The sequence below is a fragment of the Vidua chalybeata genome, chromosome 14 (genome assembly GCF_026979565.1).
Source record: "Vidua chalybeata isolate OUT-0048 chromosome 14, bVidCha1 merged haplotype, whole genome shotgun sequence".
Taxonomy (NCBI): Eukaryota; Metazoa; Chordata; class Aves; order Passeriformes; family Viduidae; genus Vidua; species Vidua chalybeata.
Genome location: NC_071543.1, coordinates 607,819 through 635,725, shown reverse-complemented (window position 1 = coordinate 635,725; position 27,907 = coordinate 607,819). Strand labels below are relative to the sequence as shown.

Here is a 27,907-nt window from a genome sequence, read left to right as displayed (position 1 = left end):
GACACAGAGCAGAGTATTACAGGTTTTTATTTTTCAAACATTCCCCCCTAGTCTAGCACACTCTACAGTCTTGCTAGCACAGATGGTAACAAAGCCTGTAATGGTTCAGAAGTTACACTGCTACAGAGAGCAAACAAAAGCAGAGGTTTATTTAAAAAAAAAAATTATTGTGAGAAATAGGTGGAAGAGTGCACAGGGGATGTGGTGGAAACGATGTCAGGTAGTGGTGCAGCAGACATCTGTGCTAGCAATGCAGAAACCTTTCCTGGGACTGCACCAGGTGAAGACTCCACTGTGCTGGAAGCACCATTTCACAGAACCACCCCAGTGCCATATGAAGGCAGCTGCTTTCAGGACAATAACCTGTCTTCTACATAGCCAAACCTCTCAAGACACCCTGGGGAGCCCCACACCACCAGTCCCACACCACTGCCCTTCTGAAAAAGCAACGAGGGCTCTTTTTGTGTCCCAGAACATCCCCTTCTCCCACACACCATAACACTGCCTCAGCCAAAGAACCATAAAAGTAACTGTCAGCTCTTACACCTTCAGCTTCTGCTGCCTTTGCTCCCTGCTTCACACCACAGTATTAGGAGTGATTTTGATTCCATCAGATACGGCTTTCCATCAGCTACAGACATGTCAGGGTGCAGCGAGAGACACACGCCAGTGGAAGAGAGGGGATCCCTTTCCTGAAGGACAAGTAAGTGTGGTGATGGGTTAGCTCATGCTCCAAACCTTCACATGGACAGATCTTTCAGGCTTCAGAAGTCACCCCTGCTTGCTTTTCCCCACATTAATCAGAACATCTTTTTCATTAGACATGCAACTGAGGCAAGCCCTAAGCTATTCTCTGTTCATGCTCATGTCCCTTTCACATTTTGTTGACAGTCCAGGACACCACTCCCAAGGCACTCCAACCCATGGCACCAGACACAGGTTACTCAATCCTGGAGCAAGGCTAGCCCTGAAGCATTTGAACGTGGCTATAAATAAGCAACTAAGTAAGAAAATTAATAAATTCTTATCTACATAAAAGCTTTCTAGGCATTTCTTTTGGAAAAGCTGATTAGTGCTACTTGCTTCTATTATGACTCTTGTTTATGAATACATCCAGGCTCTGGAATGCCTCATTCCTCTCATCAGGATGATCTGACTGCTGTTTTTAAAGCAGCACAGGATAGCGATGACATGTTTTTAGACACACCAGCAAGGAAAATTAAGGGCTCCCAGAAGATTCCAATTTTCCAAGCTCTCATATGAAGCTGGAAGTACATGCTTTGAAGTAAAATATGCTTAAATTATAAAGAAAGTTCAAGCAATTTGCTAAACCCAAGAGTAAATAAAAGCAACAAGTCTGCCTCATACTAAGCTCTATGGGCCTAGTTACCTGAATCCTCTGTGGCCCTGAGCTGCATGGTGGCTTCAATGCTGTGTAAGATGGCATTTGATCCTCTGAAGATGGAGAAACTTGTTGCCTGAGCTCAGTGAGGACAAGGAACACAGCATAAAGTAATGCTTCATGCCAAGAGGCCCTTGCCCACTCCCCTCAGGCACTTATCCAGGAGCACCACTCCCCATGTCACTGGCCCCTTCCCGTCTCACCCCACTCACAGCTGGTCTCAAAATCCCCAATCCTTCACTAGAGCAAAAACTAGCCCAAAGTATGGGGCCTGTGGTGCTAATGCAGCATGAAGAGCCACCAAGACATTATCTGGGCTCCAGTAGCAGCAAGTAGCAAACGCTTTGGGCAAGAATACAAAAAACTGGACAAGTACTGAGCAACCCCTTGCCAGGTAGAGCCTTTCTGCAAGCAGCAGTTTAGGAACTGCAGAGTATCCTGTGTCCTATGAGGAAGTATCTCAGGCTAAAAAAGCTCAAGGTTTATGAAAATGAAGTGTCTGTAGATCTCCCAAATTCTCTACATCACTGCCCTCTGTGCCCACAATACAAGCTATCCTGCTAAACCCAAAAAAAAAGAAGATAAGTTGCTTGCTTGAGCCTGCAACGTTACATTCATGGTTTATTGAGCACTCCACGGGTCTTCTGAACACCATTCTCAGCACTAGTGCACTCTCAAGCTTCTTCAGCCACTGACAGCTCCTGCTGTGCTGAAGAGACACAAAGCACCTGTACAGACTGCAGCAAGGCAGAAATGTCACTGCTAGGAGCCTGTTACTCCAGAGGTGCCCCCATCTCCAGTGCTATCTCCAGAAGTATGGCCAGGGGAATGTGGGAAAAAATAGGTTATGTGCTCTATCCCTTACTCAAAGGACAGGGTCCTCTCTGAACTCACACTAGAGCACTAACCACGATGAGCCCTGGTGTTGCACCTCCTTCAGCAGGATCTGGCCAAGGACACGAAGCAGCTGAGGTTGTGCCAGATGTGCCTGCAGGCAGAGATCAGGCCAGCTCCCAGGGCCGCCACTCAAGGGACGCTTTGTAACAGCCTGCACACAGCGCCCCTTTCCCACAGATAACCCAGCCCAACACAGCTCACCGTGCACTTCTGCTCTGAACCACTGGGTACTAATACTGTCTTTGCTATTGCTTTGGGTCCCATTTTCATGGGAAATGAGCCAGAGACTCACATTTAACATGACCACACATACTGGTGTCTCGTCCTTTGCTACATGGCTGTGAATCACAGGCAGCCATTCAACTTGCTCTGCACATCATTGGATCAAGTTCCCTTCAGGACTCAAGCTAACAAGGTAGCATATTATGTGCCAAATAACATAAATCTCTCCAGTCTGTTCACTACAGCTCAGAATGGCTGATTCTTATGCGTGGCACATGCCATCAGGTGTTGTGGAAGGGTATCTATCCACTTGTGTAATGAAGTAACTCCAATGAGAATGTTCATCCGTGCCTCAAATGTGCAAACCTGGGATCCCAGTTTAGGAGCTGCTTTTTTGTTTATTTGTTACAATGAGGCGTGGCCAGACATGTAGATTGTGGGTAAATTTGAAACATCACTGGGAGGTCTGCCATGAAGGCAGCCTCCAAAACAAAGGTTATTGAACTATTCAAGGCTTTGATGGCATAGCATGCTGTAGATAAGACTTTTGTAGACTCCTTGTTGGAGGTAACAAGGCAATCATTCCTGTTCCAATCTCCACTCAAATGAAAATGAAAACAGAGCAGACGAGCTGGTGAAACAGTGTAGCTGCATAATAGAAACTTTCTGAACTGAAGCCACCTTCAAAAAGGACTGGAGAGTCTTTCTGCCAGACCAAAGCTACCGGAAGACCATGAAAGCACCATGCCTCCCACCGATCCTGCCACTGCAAACACCAAAACAGTGACAGCAAGATGCCACTAATGCTCTGAATTTGTCTTTTGACCCCTAATTTCTGCTCTGCAAGAATACAGAGACAGAACAGGATCCCAGGTGGACCCCTGAGGGTGAGCCTACAGGCTTCAAGTTCCCCAGCAGCAGCAGAAGCTTCAGTAAGAAAACAAAAACCCTCAGAAACCAAAGTGAGCTACCAAATACAACTGATCATGCCCTCCATAAGGGCTATGCAGAGTGTCAGCAGATCTAGCACCATCCAGTCCACACCATCTCCTCAGCAGACTAGGGAATCTGTCCTGTGGATCAGCTGCAGGCCAGTCACTCAGGGATTAGCTGAGAAGGAGCACTGTTAATGATTAGCATTCCCTCCATTGTGCTCTTGGCTTGGCAGGAATGCCCAGCCTGAGCAGCTGTGGCTGACTGCCCTGCCAGGCACCTTCCCTCTGCCTCTTCTGGGGAGAGCAGCCATTCCTCAGTTACAGGGCCGTGTCCTTTCCACTTTCCCAGCATTTTCAGCTTCTTGGCCCAAAATGCCTTAGGCCTGCCCCATCCCATACTGTAGTGTTATCTGGTATGAAGGGGACAGATGCAGCAAATGTGTTTTGTTTCTTTTTATCCAATAATCTCGTTCTTCAATTAAAATATATAATATATATTTAAAAAGATTTAGAAAAGCTTCTATGTAATTTGCACCTACTTTTACATATAGATTACAATAATGTACAACTCTTCCCCACAGTGGTTTGAAACCACGGGGACCTGCCAATTCCTTCCCCTCAATCATATACATCATCAGACATCAAATGTGTTTGTTCCTAATACAGCTCTGAAAAAGAGTCTGTCACTGTTACCTTCTCAGATGGAGAGATGCATAATAGGGACACACATTACATTGGCTTCATGTTCACTGTAGAAAGTTCCCAGATTAGTAAAAAAATATTTCATCTATAGAAAATGCCCTTCTGAAAAGCAACCAGGGCTCTGTTAAGGCCACACCCAGGCTTTCCATTTTGCTGCTGTAGCAAGACAGATCAAAAACAAACCCAAAACAATGTTTTTAAGTCCCAGAAAGCAGCTACTAGCACCTGTGCTTATTTTACAGCAGCCTGGTGTATCAGGAAAGTGCTGAGGACAGCATAGGGACTTCTCAAAACATGCTTCTGATTCAATGGGGCTCAGTTGGCACAGTGAAAAACTCAGTGTCCTCCTGTTCCAACCAGGGGGACAATTGGAAGCCTTCTATACCACGACAACCACCCTTCCCTGCAGAACAGTGATGGATGCTCCAGTGATAGGCACACTGAAACCAACCCCTGAAACAGCACACCCTTCTCCCACAGGGCTTCTCCCAGCAGGCTCCCACCAATTCCTCTGCGAGTCTGTGGGATACCAAGTGCACGTCTGGTGGCTTAATCAGAGAGTCCAACCACTTTGCCCCGTGAGGCAAGCCAAGCAAGAACAGAGCCAGCCCTCCACCAGTCTGAGGCACTGGGAGACTTTCTGCCGTGGCAGAGAGAGGACAGCCAGTGAGAGATTCCTCCAGCACACCCAACTCATCACACAGGAAAACACTATTGCCTGGCACAGAGTCTTCTGGCTGAGGTTTTTACCAGGGCTCCTCTTTGGACATGGGTTTCTCCAGGTGGTCCAAGGCAGGGTCGGGTTTGTAGGAAGAGCCATGGCACATAACAGGATTACTATTTTTAAACTCTTCCTGTTGCAGCCAGATCCAGGTTGCCCCTTCTTCCCAGATGGGCAGCCCCTTCTGCCCAAGGCATGATGTGCAGGGAAACTGAATCCAACATGCTCCATTCTTTTCTCTGCTGGGGTGGGAAGTGAAGTCAGAACCCTGAAGGACACTAGGAAGAAGAAAAATAAGAGTGACTGGTTAGAGCTCTGCTTCAGTGGGAATCCTGGATGCATAGATAAGGAGTTAATTACTACCAATCTGCCCCTACAGACCCAACAGACCACAAGAGACCTTGATCAACAGAGAGTCAAGTGGAGGATGCAATTGCTCAGCTCCAAGCTTCAGAGTATGACTGAGACAGAAAGGTCAGCAGTAAGTATTCCTCCGGTAAGCTGACAGCACCAACAAAGCTCTGCAAGATAAGGATGTTTAAAGAAGGACTTTGCCAACCCCAGAGGCATTGCAGGAAAGTAGCAGGGAAGAGGAAAATTACTCTTCACCTTAAACAACCATAAATACTAATTGGCAGGGAAAAGACTGAAAAAGAGACTTTTAAAGCTCACACACAAACTGTTTATGCTCACCCACTTAGAGAAATCCTGTCTCTACCTTCCAAATAATTACACATTTTTAGATAACTCAATCCCCCAAAAGTCTCAAGATCTCTTCTCAGATCTTCTGCCTCACCTCAATAAAGCTGTCACAACTCATTCAAACAAGCCTTGGAATAAGTCTAAGCTGACTTAGGACACTGACGTAAAACCACCACTGTAGGTATAGGATCCACTTTGAAAGGCAAAACAACAGGATAAATGTAGGGCATCCCATCAGCTGCATTCAGTAACAATGAGCATGAAATAAACCCGTGAAAAGGAAAAAAAAAAAAACAAAAAACCAAAAACTACAAGAGGGAATCAGCCCCGAACAAGAAAAGACAGTAAATTAAAACAGAAGCCAGAGCAATGGGCTGCTTTGGAAAATTGCAAGTTTATGAGGGTTTTATTTATTTATGTTCTGTCAGACAAAAATCCAACGTTTGGAGCAAAGGGAATTCGACAGAGCAAGAAAAGCATTAATCCAGACCAAACTGGGCAAGGGATAAAGAGTTCTCCAGACTGTGAAGCTATAGGGAGTCTAACTGAATAACTAGCAATAATTAACTAATATTCACCAAAATAGTAAATGGATTTTACACTCACCAATGAGATAAAAATGATAGCACTTTACAAAAAAAGGCAGTTCTATTTCTATCCTGTCTTCCTCTGTGGCTAATAGCTTAGTTTGTGGGTGCTGCATCACTGCTGGGCAGAGACAAAGTTTCAGTGTTTGATCTCTAATCTCCATGCAAAGAAACACAGGCAGGGTTCAAACAGACTCCTGGTGAAGCTGTGGACAAACTCTTTGGCATTTAACTTGCAAGAAGAGGATAAAATCATGGGAGCTTTGAGCACCAAGGGTAACACCAACTAGCTCCTATCTTCCCAAGTGCTGCAGATAAGATTTAAGTACTCTTTCCTTAAGATATCCTCTTGTCTACAAAGAGAAATATTTCCCCAGCTCACTTTCATTCTGGCTGCTCAAATCAGAATGTGATCACTGTGATTAACTGATAAACAGCTTTTGCTCAGCATTACACCCATAACTGACCTAGAAGGCCACCAGTTAAGCCCACAGGAACTACTCAGAACAGCTTTATGTTAGTGATCACTTAAGACCAGCTTTTGCCAATGTGAATTTAACATAGAGAAAAGCACAGTAATAGAAAGGATATGAAAGGAAAAATGCCTGCCACACCAGAGCAATATACAGCTTTCCCTGAACAGTGATTTGCAAACAGGGATCCTAGAACTCGCTGCAGTAAGGGACAACTGGCACAGTCTTGACCTCCTTACAGACAATGATGTCTGCAGCTCACTTGGTTTTGTAACTCGTTGAGAAAACATTCTGCCTTCTTTCCCAGGAACACTCCTATTTCTCTCCACATGTGCCCTGCTCCCCCTTTGCTAGAAACCCGATTCACCTCTGTCTGGGCAGCCTTTTGCACAATACTTGCTCTCCTTTGGGGAAAAAGCTCCTCCTCATCCCATTCCATGGACTCCAGGATACAGGCAAAACAGAAAAGCTTTGCAAAATTCAGAAAAGGCAAACATAGTCTAAGGACAGAATAAAAGCCTTGAAGCAAAGCACACTGATAGGGTGTGGCCTCTCCTCCTGGGGCAGCACTGCTGTGAGCAGAGCACCGAGGCACATGGGAGCTACGCTTTCTGCTCAAACACAATAGTGGCTCAGAACTTGTTCCAGATCTCACTCCTTCGTGCCCAGCACATTTCCCAGAAAGGATCACCTCAACTTCATGTGTGGAACAAAGAAAATCCAGGGGTTTTAACATCAGTAGCTCCTCTGTTTTGATTAAGCAATTCACATAGAATATAAAATGGAACAAGACACATACCCTGCTTTCAAGAGCTCCTGTTCTCCCTCTTAAGCACTTGATTATATCCACATTTTCAACAGTACTAGATCCTATCCTTTGATAAATAATTCCTCAGCTTCTCTGCTTTACACTCCTAAAAAATAATCTATACCTGGTATGCTTTAAAAAGAGGTCTTGTCTACCTGGCCCAGGAGTGCAGGACCGCTTTCCTATGTTTTGAAAACACTTCTGTGAAAGATATTTCATCCTTGAAAAGTCCACAAATATAACGGCCTGCCCTAGCATGGCATAAAAACAAAAAAGCAAACCCAAACAAACAAACAAAATCAACAACACAACAGCTCAGAACAATATCCAGTGGAAACACTGCTCAAAAAGCCACAGCCGCTGTCACTAAATCACAAACAGTCCTAACACAGCAGGACACCATAGTTTTGTCAACCAAATTTTTCTTTGAAATCGAAACTGAATTTCTGTATTTCACCCAAAGATCTTTAAATTAAGACATTCAGTAATTCAGCAAATGCAAAGTTAACACACATCACTATAAAAAGTCCCATAAGAAAACAGAAAATCCTGACTGATCCTCCTCTCCCTACAATAAAGAGATCTGTTAGGTACAAACAGAAGAACACTACCAAGAAATGACATCCTAAGCAGTGGGATGTGACTTGGAATAAAGGGGAGTTGAATTGTGTTTAAAACCTCAATATATAGCGGTGCATCAATATGTTCACACAGTTTAAGTAACACCAGCTCAAAGGACAGCATTTTACTCTGTCTAGACCAAAGACACTTGTAGAGAGTGGCTGCACTGACAGAGGTCACCTGGTCCAAACCACCTCCAAGTTACTCAGGTGCCTAGGAAGGAGCATTAAGGTCAAGAAGATGACAATTTCTGTCCCCATGATTTTTGAAGCTCAAGGGCTTCCCACAGCTGAAGCAGTATCTGCATTTTGCCCTTACTTCTGCCCGCTCAGCTGGACACTATTAGCAGTTGAATTTGCAACACTAACAAATACCATATCTGCCTCCTAAAAAGGAAATATTTTTGGCAAGGCTTCCACTTTCCAACCAATATCCAGCCTATGCTCCAGCCTGTCCACTTTCCATCAGCTGAGTTCCAAGCGCAAAGCAGGCCTTCAGCTCCAGTTCTCTAATTCTTCCACTTCCTCTGGTTTAAGTGTTTCAAGTCACGGTGTCACTGCCTCAACAAGATATTTTAAGTCTTGTCGTCATATACACTATTTGCCAAACTGACTCTATCTGTGCAAATATGACAAATTGCTGAAGAGGCAGCTTTGCAGTACATGGGATAGCACTAACACATCCTTCTTCCTTCCACCTCCATCCACACTGCAGACTCCTGTTCCCTAATTTCCCTAATTCTAACAATGGGAAGCAATTCGGTAGTTAATGCTGCTGAGCCAGCTTACCTGACTTTACAGACACTATCCCAGGTAAGGGCAAGGCAGGAGGTGTGATAAGAGTGACTGTGACCTGCCACACGCAGACCAAAGCAGACAGCCATGACACGGGCATGCTTTGCTACTACACATCCTAGAGAATTCTGCAGGGATAATAATAACCTGGATAGAAACACGGTATGTGCTTGGCTCAGTTCAACCTTTCTGTATATACCAGTGGATGTCTTTATTCATGGAATCAGCACATGCTCTCATGTCAGCTGTAGAGCAGTAGGCACTGCCTGATGTCCTGTGATGGAGCCATCTTGGGTGACAGGAGACAACAGGAGTTTCATTCAGGTTGCTGCTCTATTTCAAAAAACACACTATTGTGTTAAGTAAGTTAAATCCACCTACCTTTAAACAGTTTTTTCTCCTCCTAAAAGGGAGCACAACTCTTCCAAAAGCTTTTTACCATGCTTTCAAAGAGGTTCCTTTAACTGCTGCAGAGTTGGGCACAGGAACCATCCTAGACAGGGCTGTTGGTAGCATTTTACACAACTACACCTACCTTTTTGTGCTCCTGAAGTTAACTTGGTACCCAGGTATGGTTGGAGGCCTGTGAGGTGCTGGGATAGCTGGGAGTAGGCAGAATAGGTTCAAAATTGAAGTCCAGTCCTCCATCCATGAGTTCACTGTTGATTATGTAATCCATATCACATTCAAGGTTCTCCATGTACATGTCAATGTCCAGGTCAGTGGGCAGCCTGTCCTGGTTCAATCCCAGGGAAGCAGGGCTGGCAGATGAAAGGAGCACTGGACTGCCCAGCTGGACTGACTGGGCAGTTGTTGCAGAAACTGGAGCCTTCAAGCTGGTGATGCTGGCAGTGTTTTGAGGAGATGTCACTATGGGAAGCGTTGATGGCAAAACACTGGCACCAACTGGTTCTGCCTGCAGCTCTGCAGGCTTTCCTCGTGGATTGCCTGAGCTCATCTTACTCTGGGCAGCTTGTCCACCCAGAAGCAGAAGAGTTCGGCTGCTCATCCTGTTACCAGTCTGTGGGAGAACTGGATCCACCTGAGTCATCATGACATCCCTTGGAGGTGGAGAGCTGGGTGTCAGAAGAGCTTCCAAGGTCTGAGGGGCAGAGAAATGGCTGACAGAGCTTTGCAGTGAAATATCAACAGGGTTAAAAAGGGAGTTGCCAAAAGTCTGACCAGCCGCATTTGGGCTCTGCAAGGAAAAGCTGGAATCTCTCTGGATCTGACCACTCGAGGCAGATTGCTGGGTAGATAGCACAGATGAGCTGGGAGACATCAAATTTAAGCCATCGATGAGCTCGAGCTCCTCAGTCACAGTTGGTGGAACGTTGCTGGATGCACTGGAGTACACCAGAGAAGGAAGCAGCTCTTCATCATGGAGGTCATCCTGCTCTGTCAGGATAGGAGAAAGCCTGGCACTGATGGTGCTTGCATTGGAACTGGTTCGAGGCCGGAAGGTGTTCCACACATCAGAGTCCTCATTGCTTCTTGAGGATGGGCTCCCAGGCCACTTTGGAAATTGGGAGCCAGGACTGTCAGCAGAGGATTCTGGAGCAGACTGGAGAGAAGGCTTCTTCCTAGATGCTTTACCTCTGACTTTTGCAAGTTTGCTGCTGTTGTCCATGGAGGCAGCTCTTCTCCTTGGTGCTTTTCCACTTTTGCCACCCTCAGGATTGAGCATCCACCAAGAGCTCTTCCCTGTGGCTTCATTATGGACTTTAATAAACTTGCTGTGCAGGGACAGGTTATGTCGAATAGAGTTCTGAAAAAAAAAAAAAAAAGAATGAAAACCCAGAAAAAGTGAGGACCTGACAGTTGACCCACCTCCCACCTAGAAACCACACAAGCTTAAACACATTCAGACAGTATCCAGAGAAGAAAGTTATAACAAAAAGCTATCCATAAAAACCTGCTATTTCTGTCTGAACATGCTTTGCAGCACTAGCAAGCAGTGCCATGTTTCACTGCAATATCAAGGGTGAAGCTACCATGACAACTAGCAGCTTTCAGCCAGCAAAATATTAACACAAAAGAACTTTAAAGACCATGCAGAATCTGCAAAAAATTAGGCATATCACAGAGCAAGTAAACGAGTTCTAAAACACAACCTGCAATTTCAACATAAGCCTACCTGAATTTGAGCTATTGCTGTTCACACACTTTTGTCATCCCCTTTACCCAGCATAAGCCTGGCTAATTTTTTTTTTATGTTTATATGGCCAGTTTTCAGTCAGATTCAAGCAGAGCATAACAGTATCCAACAGACTGGGTGAAGAGAAATAGCAAAACGCTTCTATTCAGTGCACCCATTAACATCTCCACCCCAAAACTGGAGAAATGGGAGAGAAACTTCAAGGAACAAGAGTCCTAGAATCCTGGAGACTGCCAGGCTCCCTCTGCAAGGAGGCTGTGTGCTTTCCTTGGTGCATGTTCCTGACAGGGTAAGATGTTCAGTGGATACTGCACTCCCACACAGTACATGCCAGTTTTAGCCTCTCCCATCTTTCTGCTGGGTAAGACACACATTCCTTGCCTCTCCCAGCTCCCTCCTTTTGGTTTAGCTTTGCTGAAAACTACAAAAGCTAACATGTCTGTACACCAGCATCAAACTCAATTTTCATCCTGAACTGATGAACACCCCAGTATTTTAGAATCAGGAAGCAACAATCTCATTGTTCGAACAGATCCTCCACAAATTCCCCTTGAGGCCTATGAATTTATTTGATAATCTGCACTTAATTTGTTCAGATGGCCAAATTACAAATCATTAAAAGGTGCTGCATTGGAAACACAACAGGGGTCCAAGCACAACATCTTTTTCATATTAACTAAGTTATATAACAACCTTCAGTTTTCATGCATACTCTCTTAATTCTGAACAAATTAATTGTGCTTTTATATTTTTCCACCAACTCTCAACACAGTTCTTTCCTGTCTGCTGCTTTCCCCCTCCCCACCCTTTTCCTCTCGGAAAAGTCCTCCCCATGCTAATTTTGGCCACCTCACCAAAAGTACTATCCTAGAAAAAAGTAGATGCAGACAGATAAACAATACAGGCAAAGTGGAAAGATTTTACAGAGGTTGAAGGGGATCTGAGAATCATCCTGGCTTAGCTTTCATTTTAACCTTTGGCTGTTGAGGATTTGGAGAAGACTGGCTGCATGCTGCAACCAGTATCAAAGAATACACATGTTCTTAATTGGAGAGTGACTGCAGAGCCAGAGCCTGATGGAACATGTGTCAGTCGATGCTCTTATACAGTTTTATTACTTGAGCTGTTCACAGTAATAGCTGTACAATAGTCCTGCCTGGCATCTTCTCTAAGCAAAGTTTTCCTTTCCTTCTAGTGTTGAAACAAGTAATCCAGACTGGCGCACTGTCTCCTGCAAGGCTGCTGCTTTCATTTCCAAAGAATCCCACCCCTTTTCCCAAGTAAATGCACACTGCTGCAGCAATAAGAACCACTAAGTTGTCACTAATTCTTCATTTATTCTGCTGAAAGTAGCCTGTGAACTCATGATGGCATCTTGAGTATCGTAAGAGACAATTTGTGTAACTAATTTCTGGCTGAAAAGCAGCTTGAAATAAGACATCTTGGAATAAGAATAGGATTCACATGAGCATAATGAAGTCTGGTACCTTTTCTAAAACAGTCTCAAAGTGATTTTACATGTTACTGCTGAACTGACATAATGGAAAAGCTGTAGAAACAGATAATTGCTGTACCACTCCTTCCTTCCTCATCTTCAAACTCTCATCCTTCCGTAACACAAGCATCTGTGACATTATAAGCCAGTTCAGAGAGCAAACCAAACTGGAAAGCAGCCTTATCCTTCCTTGGAAACTACTTTTCCTGCCTCTTTTATCTCTGTTTTTTGAACTACCTCACCGCAGGGGTCAAGCACCACATAGCTGTAGTTGGAGGCAGAGGAAAAAAAAGGAATGTTTCTTTCAACAGGGTTAAGTGTTACCTAAATCGCAATGCCTAAGTTATCGCTTTGCAGCTCTCCTGCAGCCAATGGAGACAGCTCAGCACTGCAGCACAGTGCCCCGAGCCCTAACTCACCTGCAGGACCCAGCTTGCCTGCAAGGCTGCAGGCTGGAGCCCAGAGTGTCTCAAACTCCACCTGCACCCACACACCCCCCGGCCCGGGTGCTGCAGGACAGCACCAGAATGCACCTGCTATTCAATACACCTAACACATGGAGGGCATCCTCCAGTCTCACTGAGAAACCCAGGGACAGATCAATTATGCTAAAATAATCACAGAACTGCAAGTCAGACCTGACAGAAGAGGAAATGACAGAGTGCAGTCACCCGGGCAACCCTGACATATTTCCTTTCTCAATGTTAAGCAACCCACACCAGAAACATACAGATGACATTAACGTTTTAGATGTGCAACTTCAGCAGTGTGGGAGGCTCCCAGCTGGTCTAAGCATCTGCAAAACACACAAGGTCTTGACTCTGCAACTCTTTGATCATAAAGAAGCATGACCTGAAGAAGAGGTGCAAGCAGGAATCCTTCAAATCCTTAGGAATATCTTCAGCCACTAGTTAGGGGAGGATATTGCTATTTATTTAGGTATCTTATAGTGGTACTTAGGGCTGCATGATAAGCATTGCCACAAAAAAAAAAAAAAAAAAAGCCAGCCTGTGTCTCTAAATCCATCATAGATCAAAGATGATTCCTGCAAACCACATTCAGACAAAACCAGTCTGAAATTAAGCACAGATAGTATGCAAAAAAATCAAGTTTGGCTAGAGACATTTATTGTACACTGAAGGGTGAACCATTCCCTAGGTCATAACCACTGTGTCTTCAAACTAGGATATATGGACTAGCCACAGAAGTGTGGCTAGGAGCTTATGCAAACTATTCCCTAAATCTTAGTTACCCGAACATTAAGTCTTCTTTGATAAAATCTCCTGGCCACAGTTAAAGGACAGAAGCTCTTCTCACCATCAAAACAGGTCTGCCCCAGCACCAATATTAGTGCTGCTGTGGATCCCCCCCAGCACCAAACAGTGCTTTGGTCTCACATCAGGGAATTACCACAGGAGCTGGTAGCACAAGCAAGACATTGTCCTGCTCAGTCAGCCTCATGGGCAGCTGCCACAGATACCATGGAAAATGCTCGGCTGAAGTGAATACAGAAGACTAAAGGCCACTGACAACCTTCCCAGGGGGCTGGACAGCTTTGTAGGTACAGCTGAGGTTCCCTACCATAAACCTGAAATTTACAGGATCAGAAGGAGGCTCTTGTGCCCTGCCCAGAAGAGCTCATCCATGCAGCAGTGGTGCATGGCTTATGCTAGCAGAGCACTCAGGACCAAGCACAAGCTATGCTCAGAAAGACAAGACAGAGCAGCTACCCTTCCAGGAGACACAGTGGTTTCCTTCCTTTCCTGGCCATTCTCCCAGGAAACATCATGTAGTTTAAACTACAAACCACAGAAGATCAGATTTCACTCTCTAAAGGATGAGTGACAGAAGGGAAAAAAAAAAAAAAAAAGAAAATGTATGCAATCACTGCAGCTGCCTGTAATACACTCTCACTGCCTTGGAGGCATACAAAGAACTTGGTCTCATCCCAGTGCAGGGCCGTGTTCCACTGCCAGGCCTGTAACTGTGCTGAATTATCATTTGCCATGGCATTCTTGGGAGGCTTCAAGGGGAGAACACTTCGCCTGCTGTATTTGTCAGTGCCTGTCTCAGCCACTTGGCTCCAAAGGCTTCAGGAAAAAGTCTTCCTTGTAGAGATTTTGCACCAACAAGTAAACAACTGCTCCAGAGCCAGGGAGTTGAAACACTTTCCCAGCAATCCCCTTCCAGAAAGCACACATGAGCACAGACATCAAGCTCAGCAGATGGGGATCTCTATCTTAGGAAGAACATTTTCCTTTCTGTAATCTTTCAGTGGGAGGCCAGAAGAAGAAGACCATAGCTCTCTAAAAGGCAAGGACTGAGGTGATTTACAAGACAGGCAGGCATACACAACAAAAGCTGTTTAGGATTAGATAGAGCAGAAGAAACTTGTTGGAACAAGCAATACCAGCAGCCCAGGAACAGCCTTCTCGGAGGACTGCCTGGAAAACTGAGCTGTGCTGCAAGGAATAATTATTCAGCAAAGCAGCCTTCCAGAAAAAAACGGCAAGGAGCAGGGAAGAGTAGCAGCAAAATCTTCAAGTAATTTGACTGGCATTGTATGAAGTAGATGAATTTTCATCAAAAGACAAGCTTTTCCCGACTTCTGAGGGGAACAACAACACTCAACAAGGCTTAAAAATTTTTTTCTCGTATTTCATGCTTCTTCAGTGCATTACAACAAGAAAGGCCTATTAGTGTCACTTCAAGCAGGGTTAAATATAAGTTGCTACATTGTGATGGTTGGCCCTCTTCACAGCTGAGTACTCATCCATTTTTTTTCACCTGGAATACAGGACACCTGGTGACCCCACATTTGCACTACTGCCCTACTTCTATGCACTGCCACCAGCCTCTCATTTTCCACACCCAGCACTCTGACATTCTCCCATTCACAGCACCTTGCCATGCCTAGCTGCCTTCCTCCCACCTCACCCATGCCAGACTACACGCTGTGGCCAGGCCATTAAAGGACTACTGGGATTAAAAGGTAAAATACAGTAAGAGAAAGATGATGGACAACATCCACCTGTGTTCACCAGGTTTCCATCATGGACTCCTCAGTATGGCATCTGAACAACCCTCATTTAGCTTCTGTTCTTTGTTTCCCCCCTGCTTTAAGCAAACCCAGTTAGGCTGTCAGCAGCTGGGACAGGGAACATCTCCCTGCAGCCAGGACTAAGCACATCAGGAATGCCTTTGGGCCACATGAGGTAATGGCAAGAGTCCAGCAGTTTCCACCCACCCTCAGCTATACTGGATTCAAACAGCCAGACCCTCCCTCCCCTTTGCAAGGAAGCAAATGCCAAGAAACCAAAATAAACCAAAACTAACAGTGAGCAGCACCTACAAAACCATTAAAGAGCAGGTGGACTTAAATGATGTATCAGTGATGACAGCAATGACATCGCTATTCCAATTCAGTTTAGGACACATACTTCTTCATTTTTAGTGTCAGAATATTTAATGGGGAATTGTATCCTTTCAGGCACATGAACCTAGGAATAAATACTACAGGCTTTCTCAAGACAGTCACAGAAAGCAGCCTTTCTTCAGAGACTGAGGTCAGTGGCTCTGTGCAGCAGACACACCCCCAGACTCCACACTGTGCCTCACCTATGCACAAACCTGCCCCAGGCTGAAGGTTGGGCAGAATTACACTTTGCTCAGAGCCAAGTATCTGAGCTGAAGTTCTACGTATCCTTTTGGTTTATGGCATCCATTCAGTTTTGGCTCAGTGAGGAAACACAGGGAAATATTCTGATCATCTTCTCAAACCACTGCAACCTTTCAGTACCTAAAGGAGAATCCTACAAGGAATCAGGAGGGGAACTGTTAACAAGGGTGTAGAGTGATAGGACAAGAGTGAATGGCTTCAAACTTGAGAGCAGGTTTAGATTGGATATTAAGCAATTCTTCCCAGTGAGGGTGGTGAGGCCCTGGCACAGGTTACCCAGAGAAGCTGTGCCTGTCCCATCCCTGGAAGTGTTCAAGGCCAGGCTGGATGTGGCTTGAAGCAAACCTGGTCTATTAGAAGGCATCCCTGCCCACAGCAGGGACATAGAATGAGATGATCTTTAAGGTCTCTTCCAACTCAAACCATTCTGTAATCCTGTATCTTGCAATTATCATTACCAAAAGTCAAAGTAAACCCAGCACTGCCACCAGATGTTCCCACCCAGGTAAAGGGATTCTTAGTGAAATTAAAGAAAGTTCTCCTGATAATGATTTGGCCCCTTAGCGGTTCAAGTTAAGAACCTAAGGTTTTGACGAATCTGAGCAAAAAGAAATAATCTTAAATGATACAGGGACATACCAGCAGCTATAAAGAAACAGCAAATGTGCCTATTTTAGGAATTTATCATTGCTTATTTGCAGATCTGACTTTAGAAAAAACTAAAAAAGTTGTCTGACTGATAGTCAGCACACCAATAAATAATAATCTTTTCAACTTTGCCAAAACTAATGTTCACACGATTTTGTATCTACTGAACTGGAATTTATTTGCAAGGCATAAAGATAGCCTGGCAGAATCTACCAGCCGCAGCACAGCAGAAATAGTCCAAAAGATGGACAGGGTTCCTTTTGTCTGCTGGCCTATTCTCTTTCATGGAGGAGCTTCAGGGGGCCACAGGATGAGCAGCTGCTCCAACCTGAGGGAGCTCTGCACGTGTTCTGCCAGGAGATCTGATATCCACAGTTCTGGGAGAGGCTGGGGTCCATCGGAGCTGGCACTGAAAGCCACTGAAGTGACTCTGGCTGAGCTCTCAGCCAGGTCTCCTGATCCATCTGGTCAACATTTAATATCAACTACATGCAATACACACATAACCCAAGGCTGGAATGGAAAATGCTGCCCACTTTAACAAAGATTAAGAGCTAGACATCTGTTTTAGATAAACAGAACACTTGGTAATTTTTAATTCATAATACAGCTCCTTGAGCTGTTGCATATATGTACACACACACACATATATGTACATATCTATGTGTATGAGCGTACATATGTTGTGTATATCCGTGCACACATTTGAAATAAATAGGGAGTACCAGGAGGCAGAGATATGACATCAGCTCCCCATAATTAGTGTAATAGTGCAGAGTAATTTGTTCTTTATGTTGCATACATAGATACATAGGAGACATCTGATTTTTGTTTCAGTGACACACTTTTGGAGGGTGAAAAGGACAGCTTTAAAATTTATTCTGTTCCTACAAAGGAAAAGACAAGAGCTTGGGGAGAATACACAGTTTGTTTCACTAAGAATGATGAGTCCTTCATATTGTTCCTCACTGTGTCAAATTTGCTCATACTCATGGATGTAAAAACCAGTGCAAACTGCTTCTCTGCAGGGTTTATGCACTTTACTCAAAACCCTCAACACCTTCCTCTTGCAAGTAATCTCAAAACCAAAAGGAATTATCCTCGTACCCACAGATACCCAGACTATCCTGCAGAGCACCCAGGGAAGGATTATCAAGAAGCCCCACAACACACCCTACAAGGACACTTGTGCCTTGCAGACTGGTTAATTCTTCACTTCAACTGAATTCCTGCAGGGAAAGGACAGACTGCACACACGGCAAATCTGTCCTTTAAAAAGTGCTCGAAGCACTTTAGGAACAGCCAACACCATCTTCCTTGAAAACACAAGAGTCTTCCAGAATTCATGGAGGTTACACCCTGGCAATCTGCAACAGCTGCACTTCCCCCAATTGTACAGTGGAGTAGGGCAGCTCTAAATTAATCAGGAAACAACAATGAGTTTATAGGGTTTATAGTAACTAAAGTAGATTAAGAGTTTTTAAAGACACATTGCTTTTAATTACTTAATCAAAATTCTCTATTTAACTGCACTACATACAAATAAAATGTATTATCAGTTTGGCTCTGTCCAAACGAGACAGAAATGCCAGAACTCCAGAGCTGTACCAACCATCTTAACAGGCATCAAAATGATACAGCGATCTTTAACAGCAGCTTCACATTTATTGCCTTTATGCAAAATCATTCAAATTGAGAAATCACTAAAGCTAAGACAATAAGTTTTTCTAAGGCAGTAAGTTTTTCTTTTACTTTACAGATTAAAAACCCCCAAAACATGCAAACAGAGCTTCACAGCTCTAAAAATAACAAGAATAAAGCAAAAAAAAAAAACAAAACAAAACAAAACAGACATGTCCATTCCTCAAGTGAAGACATGCCTTTTGTTTATCCAGTTTGTCTTAAATATGCACCTATTAATTTTGCTTCAAGTCCACAAAAGTCAAATTGAACTGACTTGACTGACTCCCCATCTGTAAAACTGTAAATGTCTGACTTCTCTTCACTTAAGGGATCTGAATGCAAACAGACTAATGTCAGTAAAACAAACAAAACCTCTTGCAAACCCACGTAACAAAAGTAACTTCCATGGTCACACGTCCTGCCAAGCTCTGCCAACTGGATTTTGCGAGTAAGCATGAAAGAAAATGTATTGTATTTCTATCATGATTTTCTGTTTGCTGGTTAAAGTCAAGAGCTTTAAACTGCCCTAATCATAAGACAGGCTGAGTCCCACCACAGTTGTTGTTGTTCTGCCCGCCCTCATCTTTCTTGGCAAGAAATTTCTTTTTCTTCTTCTAAAGCCAGAATTAGTCTGTTCCCAGGCTGAAAGACCACACTAAAAAGTCAATCACAGAAAAGCTACGACAGCATCTGACCAGGAACCTCATTCTCGAGTATGCACAAATTCTCAAAGTGAACTTCCCGAATTTAAATCTACTGGTACATGTCCCAAAAGTGACACATTATTAAAACACAGAGTAAAACCAAAGACTGATGGTCCCATTACACATGAATGGATATAACAAAAGAAAAGCCATAGTGGATTAAGCCAGAAGTGTACTTATTCCAGCATCCAGTCCAGCAGGACATCTCACTATACTCCACCTTCACCACAGTATCTGGGGAGCATTTCAGAAAGCACACTGAGCTTTAATCTCAGGCACTACTACCAAACAGATACTCAAACATATTCCTGACAAGAAAACACACCAGTTCTGTTAAATTAACATGACTGCATGCAGGAGCAGCAGGACCAAGAGAGAAGCCCCAGCCTGAGGAAACAAGAACTATCTTTCTTCACTAAGAACACCAAAACCCAAGCACTGTCCCAAATCAGAACTTAGTATGCAGAATTCAACCTACACATACAAAGAACAGAAAAAAATCCGTATTAGTTAAACTAGATGCACTCTCTAGGAACTGTCAGTGAGTGATAAATGGGAAAGGTGATAAGTTTTGTATTGACATGTGCCAGCCCAAGCTGTGACAGCTGCATCCCTCTCACCAAGCTTCTACTCTCTGGAGAGAATGTTTGCACTCACACCACCACGTGGTGTGCCACTTCAGAGAGCTGAGCCAGCTGAAAGCCAAGCTACCAGAAACAGACATTTATTTATTTATTTACTCTCTGAAATTAACTCTCTGTCCTCACCTACTGCTCAGTCAGACAAGCAGAGGAGCACGTGGCTGGAGTCACGGATGCCCAAAGCCCCAAACCGTGCTGGCTGAACCTCCTGCAGAACTGCAGCACGGATGAGCTGCTAATAAATACTGCAAACAAGAGTGTAATTCCAGGCTGTAGTGAGAGAGCAACAGATCACACTCTTCAGAGTCCAGTCTCCGTGGCGTCTGCTCCGATACATCAGGACAGGCTGAGGGGCTATTTTGCAAGCTAGCTCTTACATTTCCCTTTTTCTTTGCTGGAATTCTTTAGATTAAAAATAAGGGAGCACAAAGTCGCCACAGGCAGAGAACTGAAACAGTCTGGAGCTCTTTTAACACAGCCCTGCACACACCTGTTTCCAGAACGAGAGAGACACTGCTGAGGCTTCAGAGCAGAATATTGCTTTCCCTTTTCCAAACTGCAGCAGAGGCCCCCATGACGGTTCTGGAAACAGGACCCTTTTTCAAGAGACCTTCTTGAAAGCCGAGCACGCCTGCTATGACACAGTTATTTATATTGCGCTTTAACACAGTCACGTGACGAAGAACTGCGGCCTTGCGATTAAAAACCCTCCGGCCGAGGCTTTACCCTGCACGGAACCTTGGACACAGCCTGTTGAACGACTCTCCCTTCTCTCCTGGAAAAGCTCCTAAAGGCGACGAGCGCAGGGGGCAGCCTCGCAGGGTCATGCCACAACCATGCCCAGCAGCTGCTCCGGCTGCACGCAGGGCTGGGTGTGAGAAGGCGCCGGAGCTTTCAGCAGAGCTGAAGCCCAGGCCCCGCAGCGCTGGCACCGCCGCCCTGACTGCACACGAGCAGCAGCAACAGGTGAGCGTGGAGCGGGCGGCGGGGCGGCTCGGCGCACCGGGGAGGCGCCTCCGCAGCCGCTCCTCGCCCGGCCTGGCCCCGGCACACAAGGTCCGTCCCCCCCCCCGGCCGCGGCCCGTCACGCACCTTCCAGCCAGCGGAGCTGTTGCTGTCACCCTTGTCCTTGAAGTAGGGGACGGAGCGCACCATCCACTCGTAGATCTGCGCCAGCGTTAGCCGCTTCTCGGGGGCGCTCTCGATAGCCTGGCTGATGAGCTCGGCGTAGGACTGGCTGCCCCAGGCATTGCGCCGGGAGCCGCCCTTCCGCGCCGCCGCGCCGCCCGCCCGCGCCCCCTCGGCCCGGCCGGGCCCCGCCGCCGCGCCGCCTGCGCCCTCCTCCGCCGCGCCGGCCGCGCCGCCCGTCTCCGCCTCGGGCCGCGGCAACGGCCAGGTGCAGGAGCGCGGGCGGCTCTGAGGCTCAAAGTCAGGATCGATGTCCGGCGACGCCGCGGCCCCAGCCGGCTCCGCCATGGGCGCCGCCTTAGCCCCGCCGGGAGTGTCGGACCCGCCACCCCTTTGTGCGCCCCGGGCCCGCCGCCGCGCTGCTGTGTTTACCAGGGAGCAGCGCCGCTCCCCGCGCCTGCGCGCGCGGGGCACGCCGGGAGCGGTAGTCCCGCTGGGGCGTTAGCAGGCAGCCAGGCGCGGTCAGCGGACTACGGCACCCAGCTCCCCCTGCGGCGGAAGGCGGGGCGCGTCCCAGTACGGGCGAGCGTGGCAGGCGGTGCGTTGATGTGCCTACAGCTCCCGGCGGGCCGCGCTTACATAACCTGCCAGGCCCAGTGCGGGCCTCGTCCCCCTACGATGGCAGAGAGGCGATAGTGGCGTGGCGGTAGCAGCCCCGAGGCGGTCGCAGCTCCTCCGCCCGCCTCAGAGCATGCCGCGGCACTCCGGGTCGGGCCGAGAGCGCTGCTCCCTCCGCCATCCCGTCACGGATGAGAGCCTATTTCCGGGACACTCCCTGGCGTAAAGGCGTGACGGGTCTGCGTCCCGATCTGCCCGTCAGAGCTGCGGCAACCATGTTCCGGGGCCCCGCGCTCCCCGCGCTGTGCAGCATCCGGGGCTGGCTATGTTCCAGACGCCGTGTGTTGCAGTCCCTGTGTAATGTTTCTTGGCCCCGCGTCCCGGTTTCCAGGCGGCCGCCTCCGCTTCGGGCTCTGCCCTGTCCCGCGGGGGGCCCGGCCGCGGGCGGGACCGGCGACGGGAGCAAGCCTGCCATGCAGGTTCCGGGGCCGGCCGAGCGAGCCCCGCGGGCTGAATACCCTCTGCGCTTATGCAGGGCGCGGCCGCACGGCGGCGCTGTCACGGCTGTAGCGGAGCAGCCCCGAACCCTGGATAACTAGCGCTTTATGCAGGCGCTGTGCGGGCTTCGTGCCGCGGCGTGCGGGCGGGGTGGCGGCCGAAGGGCCCCGAACCCTGGATAGCTGTCGGTTTATGTAGGCGGCGGGCGGGCGCCGTGCTGCTATGCGCGGGCGGGGCGGGCTGCGGTAGCAGGCGGGGCGAGCCGGGCGGGGCGGCGGCACCACCACCATGTCGGAGGCGGCGGTGGCGGACACCCGGCGCCTCAACGCGAAACCGCAGGACCTCACGGACGCGTACGGGCCGCCCAGCAACTTCCTCGAGATCGACATCTTCAACCCACAGACCGTGGGCATGGGCCGCGCCAGATACACCAGCTACGAGCTCCGCATGCGGGTGCGGCCCCCGTCGGGCCTGCGGGGCTGGGCTGCCCGGTGTGCGGCCCGGGGAGGGGCGGCAGCGCTCGGGACGCGGTGGCCGAGGGACGGCGGCCGGGTAGGGCCGGAGCGGTGCCGCTGTTGAGCGGCGGGGGGGGCGGAAGGAGGCGAAGCGCCGGGCAGCGCCGGGCTGGGGCGAGCAGCCTGCGAGACTCAAGGTCAGAGCTGATGGGCTCGCTCGGCAGCCGGCGGGGCTGGGGCGCGCACGGACGGGGACGCGCTGCCTCAGCAGGCTCCTGCGTGCGTTCCCTCTGTAGAGCCCCGCTGGGTGGTTGCTGAGCAGGGTTACTGAGCAGGAGCTGCTTAGCTGAGGCGGAGAGCTGGGCGGCAGTAACCCGGGACCTGCTCACACTGCATGCTGGCTGCTCTACCAAGAGCCCATGAGCTGGGAGCGTGCATAGCAGGCTGAGCAAGAGTTCTCTTCACTGGGCCTTAAACGAGCTGAAGCGGGGACCCCTTCACAGCTCTGCGTCTGACAGATGGGAAAAGTAAAACTGAGCTTCCCCTAAAACAAGGTCCCTTTAGCATGTGTTGTGGTGCTGGTTTCACTTTTGCTTATAGCGTGATTTAACTGCTTCGTCTCCTCCGCCTTTCAGAAGAACTGGTGTTTGCTTTTTTCTCCTGGTGCTTGACTCCCATCAGCCTGCAGGTGGCAATGGGAACCTCTTAGACCCACTGAAACCTGCAGAGATGCTCTGAAAGCAGCTGGGTTTATTTCACAGACCTCATAATAACACAGTTAATTGTGCGGCAGTAATATCTGAGTGCTGTCTGTCAGAAGGTTTTGCTACCTCAGTTCCTGGAACGATTCAGGCTGTGTTGATGGGGTAAAGGTAAAGTTAATGCAGTTGTCATTTGCTGGACTCTGGTGTCAGGGGAGAAATGTGAGGAATTGCTGCACCATTCTCCAGTGACACAAGATGGGCACGAAAAGCCTGTTAGGGTAGGTGCTCTGTTTTGGGAGAAGACTGTAGATAAGGTCTGGCCTTGAACAGTTGCTAGGGCAAGATTTCCTCAGTTAGTTCTTCCACGGAGATGCCAGTGTCAGGTCAGATATTCTTTTGCTCTGCAGGCTGCTGCGAAACTCTCTTGTAGATCACTTCAAAATGGAGTAAACTTGGTGTGGGGGGGGAAATCATTCTCCTGACAATCGTATTGTCAGCACTTGTTCCAGTGTGTGCCCCTGGGAAGGGGGCATGTTCCAGAAATGGTCACTCAAGGGAGAGGGAATGGCTGGCACGGAGTAGACTGGCTTGCATGGATCTGAAGGATTTTGGTGTTTGTGCTGTCCTGAATAAGGAAGTTGAGTGTTCCCATCATGCGTCCTCAGGAGGTTTGATTTTTCTCACTGCAGCTTCAGGTTTCAGTTACATGTGTGGCTTCCAGAGCAACCTGCAGATAAACTGCTTTGCTTCGTTACAGACAAACCTCCCCATCTTCAAATTGAAGGAGTCGTGTGTGAGGAGACGATACAGCGACTTTGAGTGGCTGAAGAATGAGCTGGAACGAGACAGTAAGGTGAGGCCTGGCTCAGACCTCCCTATTCCTTAAGCCAGGGTGTGGGAACAGTTGCAGCAATAATCTTTGAGACTCCCAGAAGTGAGGCTGTGGTGGTGGATGTTGCACCCCAGACATTTAAATCCAGGGATTAAACTGAGGTTGTGGTGGTGGATGTTGCACCCCAGACATTTAAATCCAGGGATTAAACTGAGGTTACTTTACTCTGCTTTGGTTCAAGGAGAAATCCAAACCAGATATTCTCAAGAGGTCACAAATGCACAAAAGTTTACTGGCAAAAATAGAGAAAATTAAGTAATTTTGGCAAAGCAGTAAATACACTTAGAAAACACTTATTATAACATTACTTAGCATTAATTTACTATTAGCTTAGCATAAACTTATCCTACTTAACTGTGAAACCTTTAAAACCTTAAGTTGCTATGTTACCAAAAAAGTTCCATGAAAAGACAATTAGAAGAGAGAGAAAGACAGAAAAGATAGAGAAAAGCACACATAGCTACCAACTCCTAGGGTTCCAGCATGGGTGAGGTGGAAACCCCAGGAGAATGCAGGGGCCAGAGAACTCCCTGATGGGGGCTTTTAAGCCCCAGGGCCTTTGTGGCCTCCTCCCAAGGTGCAGCTTCTGGTCGCTCAGGGGCTGGGTTAGCACTGCCCACGGGGTGTGATTGATGAACAGCTCTGCCCCGCCTGAGATGCTGGCCTTGGGGGGGTGGAGCGTTTCACTGTCTCGCCTTCACAAGAGCTGATCTGCCCCTCCCAGACATACACACAGGCACTTGCCAAGCATCCCAGAATGCTCAGAGACATGAAACTTAGCCAGTCTCTGACAGTGGGCACCTTCTGCTCTATCCATGTGATGGCACTGGAGATGAGCATCAGACAGCAAAGGTTATCTGCTTGCAGGTGGCTCTTCTGCTCATGGGGTGATTCTGTGCTTTCAGATTGTAGTGCCACCACTGCCTGGAAAAGCTTTGAAACGACAGCTTCCCTTCCGAGGAGATGAAGGCATCTTTGAGGAGTCTTTCATTGAGGAGCGGAGACAGGGCCTAGAACAGTTTATTAACAAGTAAGTTTGATGTCCTGGCTTTGCTGTGTGCTGCCTTTTTAGCTGTTGCTAGGCCGTGGGTTGACTGTGAGAGAGTCTTGAGTCTTGACCTGCTTCTGGCAGGTGCCAGTGCTCGAGGGTGGTGCCTGCAGCCATGTAATGAAACTGGAACTGGGACAAGTCCTGCCCTAAGTGGGGGTTGTGCTTTGTGCTCTCTCCTGAGAGTGTAGTGAGTATTAGCAGAACAGCTCTGCTACAGAGACCCGCCAGCGTGGTACTGTTGGTTCAGGGCACGGCCTGGAAGGGAGCAGCCTGTGCTCAGGCACCTCTTACTGGTCCTGTTGCAGAGCGATGCATGGCCTTGGGCTGAGCACGGTGCAGCTGTGCTGAGCTGGCTGCCTGACTCCCTCCTGCACATATCAGAGGCATGGGGGTTTTGGAGGCAGCTGTGCTAACCTCCACATCTGATTTTCTTCCAGAATTGCTGGACACCCACTGGCACAGAACGAGCGCTGCTTACATATGTTCCTGCAAGAGGAGACTATTGATAGGAATTACGTCCCAGGGAAAGTGCGCCAGTAGGAGCACCTGGCACTGTCTTCCTCCATTCCACCCTCCCTCCTGCAAAAATGACATTTATTTTTACACTAAATCTGTCTTCTCTGAACCAGCTTTTCCTCTCTTGAACCTCCCAGTTTGTTCAGTATTTTCCTCTTTTGTAACTGGCAGCAGTTTGTTCTACTGGGCTGTGGTCGTGGCCTAAAGATGTGAAGATTTATGCAATTGAGTGTGTTGTCCCACCTCTAGGGGCAGATGTGGATAGGTGTGGAGCAGGAACTTGCTAATGGTATTCTGGTGTAGGAGCTGCCTCTCTCCCTGTACAGGAAGATATGAGATGACCTTCACTCCCTTGTCTGTGCAGCCCCAAGCATCTCTGCAGGACACTTTGAAGAATAGCAGTTGTCATGTTGGTCAGTGATTATATCAGGTATTAGAGTTTTAGTAAGGTTTATCCAAACCAGTGAGTAGGTGCCTGGCTGTGTCAGTCTGTCATCCACCCCATTCACCCTGCATGAAACCCCCATTCTTCACTGTCTGGAAGTGCTGAGACCCAACACCTACTCAAACCTCGCTATCAGCCTCCTGCATTACAGACCTATTTGGTGTATTCGTGCCCCCTCCTTTCTAAGGTGCTGCTGGCAGCTCAAGGGGTTTCCATCCCATGTGCTCTCATGATGCTCTTTTTGGGCCATTTGGCACGTGGAGGATGGGATAGTCTGGGCTGTAGCCACATGTGCTGTGATGCATCGGTGCAGAGTTTAAGAAACACCACAGCCTGCTGTAGCATGGGCTGCTGGGCTGGTGTTGCCTGCAGCACCCTGCTCTGCTGAGCCTAGTGACCTTATCCTGGGCCCCAGCAGCCAGGAGGAGCAGACTGTCTGGCTGAGGAGGAGCAGCAAGAGAGAGCTGGTAGGAGCAGCTGTAGGATGCATCTGTGCTGGCTGCCACTGGAGGAGCCCAGCAGTGGGGCCCGGAGTGAGGCCGCCTCTCCAGAAAGGGACAGCAGAAAATGGGCAGTCAGTCCTAGGTTAGACATAGCTTATGAAGCAGGAGAAGTGGCAGTGGCTCTGTGTGTTCTCCCCTGTTCTGCAGTGAGCTAGGCAGTCACTTGTGTGAAAGTGAGAACATACGACTGGTCAGGGAAGTGTTCAGAGCTCCAGGGGACAATGAGGCTGTGACCTGCTGCAGCAGAAGTGTCCTGTGGAGGCTCCCCCAGCTGCCGCAGCTGTGATGAGTGAGGTTGGGCCTCAGCTTGGGGGCTCTGCAGGTCTAGGCTGGCTGGTTTATAAGTGCTTGGTCACGTTGTTGTGGCACAGTTGAGCCTTTCTTGGAGCACCGGCCTACAGTGGATGCCTTCCCGTTCCTGCCAGGCACAGTCCCCGAGGCCCTCCCTACTCTCCTCTGTTTTCTGGTGAGGAACTGGTACTGCTGGGCGAGAGGTGGCTCCTGGGGAGAAGTCGCTGAAAGCGCGAAGGAGCTGCTCCGGGGGCTGGCTCGGCCCAGAAGGGCCGTGGGGCAGCGCGGAGCCTGGTGCCGGTGGAGGCGGCCGCGGCCTCGGAGGGGCTCGGTCCCCGCTTCCCGCTGCCGCCAGTCGCGCTCGGGCGCGGCTCCTTCCCCTGCCCCGCGCGGGGCTGCCATCCATCCAGTTATCTGCACCCTGTCCAGTGTAACGTCCCGGTGCCGTTCGCATTAAACCACTGTGAAGCCAATTGTCTGCCTGGTCCTGGGGGCTACCGGGACGGGGGAACAGCGGGGAGACAGCGAGCACCGGCGAGGGGGCGGCAGAGCTGCCGGGACAGCGGGGCACCTGTGGGGCGGCGGAACGGCCGGGAGAGGACGGACCCGGGCGGGGCGGGAGAGCGGCCAGAACAGGGCGGGCACGGGCGGGGCTCTCCGGTTCTCCGTGCCTCTCCCCGGCGGTTCCCAGGCGCGATGTGGCTGCCGGAGCCGCGGGCCGGGTCCGGCTCGCTAGACTGCCCTGACCTGCAGGACGTCCCGCACCTGAACTCGCCGTCCACCCCGCTTTACTTCAGCTTCTTCGAGGAAGAGCGTCGCGCCGTCGCCGCCAGCCTGCGCCTCGGGGCGGCCGCGGAGTCCTCGCCGGGCCCGGGGGAGCTCAGCGGGCTGCGGCCCCGGCCCGCCGGACCCACCACCTCCACGCCGCTGCCGC

General features: G+C 48.6%; 2 protein-coding genes across 4 annotated transcripts; one reads left to right on the top strand and one right to left on the bottom strand.

Moving 5' to 3' along the window:
• Positions 1-9: 9 nt before the first annotated feature.
• Positions 10-21,571, bottom strand: FOXO4 (forkhead box O4). 2 transcript variants are annotated; one of them, XR_008433357.1, is made up of 4 exons: positions 20,965-21,571; positions 9,400-10,632; positions 5,280-5,400; positions 10-5,157 (listed from the first exon to the last, which is right to left on the bottom strand). XR_008433357.1 is itself a non-coding variant. In XM_053955416.1 (3 exons), exons 1-2 carry the CDS (start codon positions 21,346-21,348, stop codon positions 9,418-9,420), a joined length of 1,599 nt encoding a protein of 532 aa, XP_053811391.1. In that variant the 5' UTR covers positions 21,349-21,567; the 3' UTR covers positions 10-5,157; positions 9,400-9,417. The 2 variants fall into 2 exon arrangements, 1 of the variants encoding a protein (XP_053811391.1); XM_053955416.1 differs by lacking the exon at positions 5,280-5,400 and having other exon boundaries at positions 20,965-21,567.
• On the top strand, positions 20,365-27,446 carry SNX12 (sorting nexin 12). Of its 2 annotated transcripts, none has more exons than XM_053955419.1 (4): positions 20,365-20,838; positions 24,033-24,128; positions 25,073-25,197; positions 25,656-27,446. In XM_053955419.1, exons 1-4 carry the CDS (start codon positions 20,698-20,700, stop codon positions 25,756-25,758), a joined length of 465 nt encoding a protein of 154 aa, XP_053811394.1. In that variant the 5' UTR covers positions 20,365-20,697; the 3' UTR covers positions 25,759-27,446. The 2 variants fall into 2 exon arrangements, with proteins under 2 accessions (XP_053811394.1, XP_053811393.1); XM_053955418.1 differs by lacking the exon at positions 20,365-20,838 and adding an exon at positions 22,357-22,569.
• Positions 27,447-27,907: the final 461 nt, after the last annotated feature.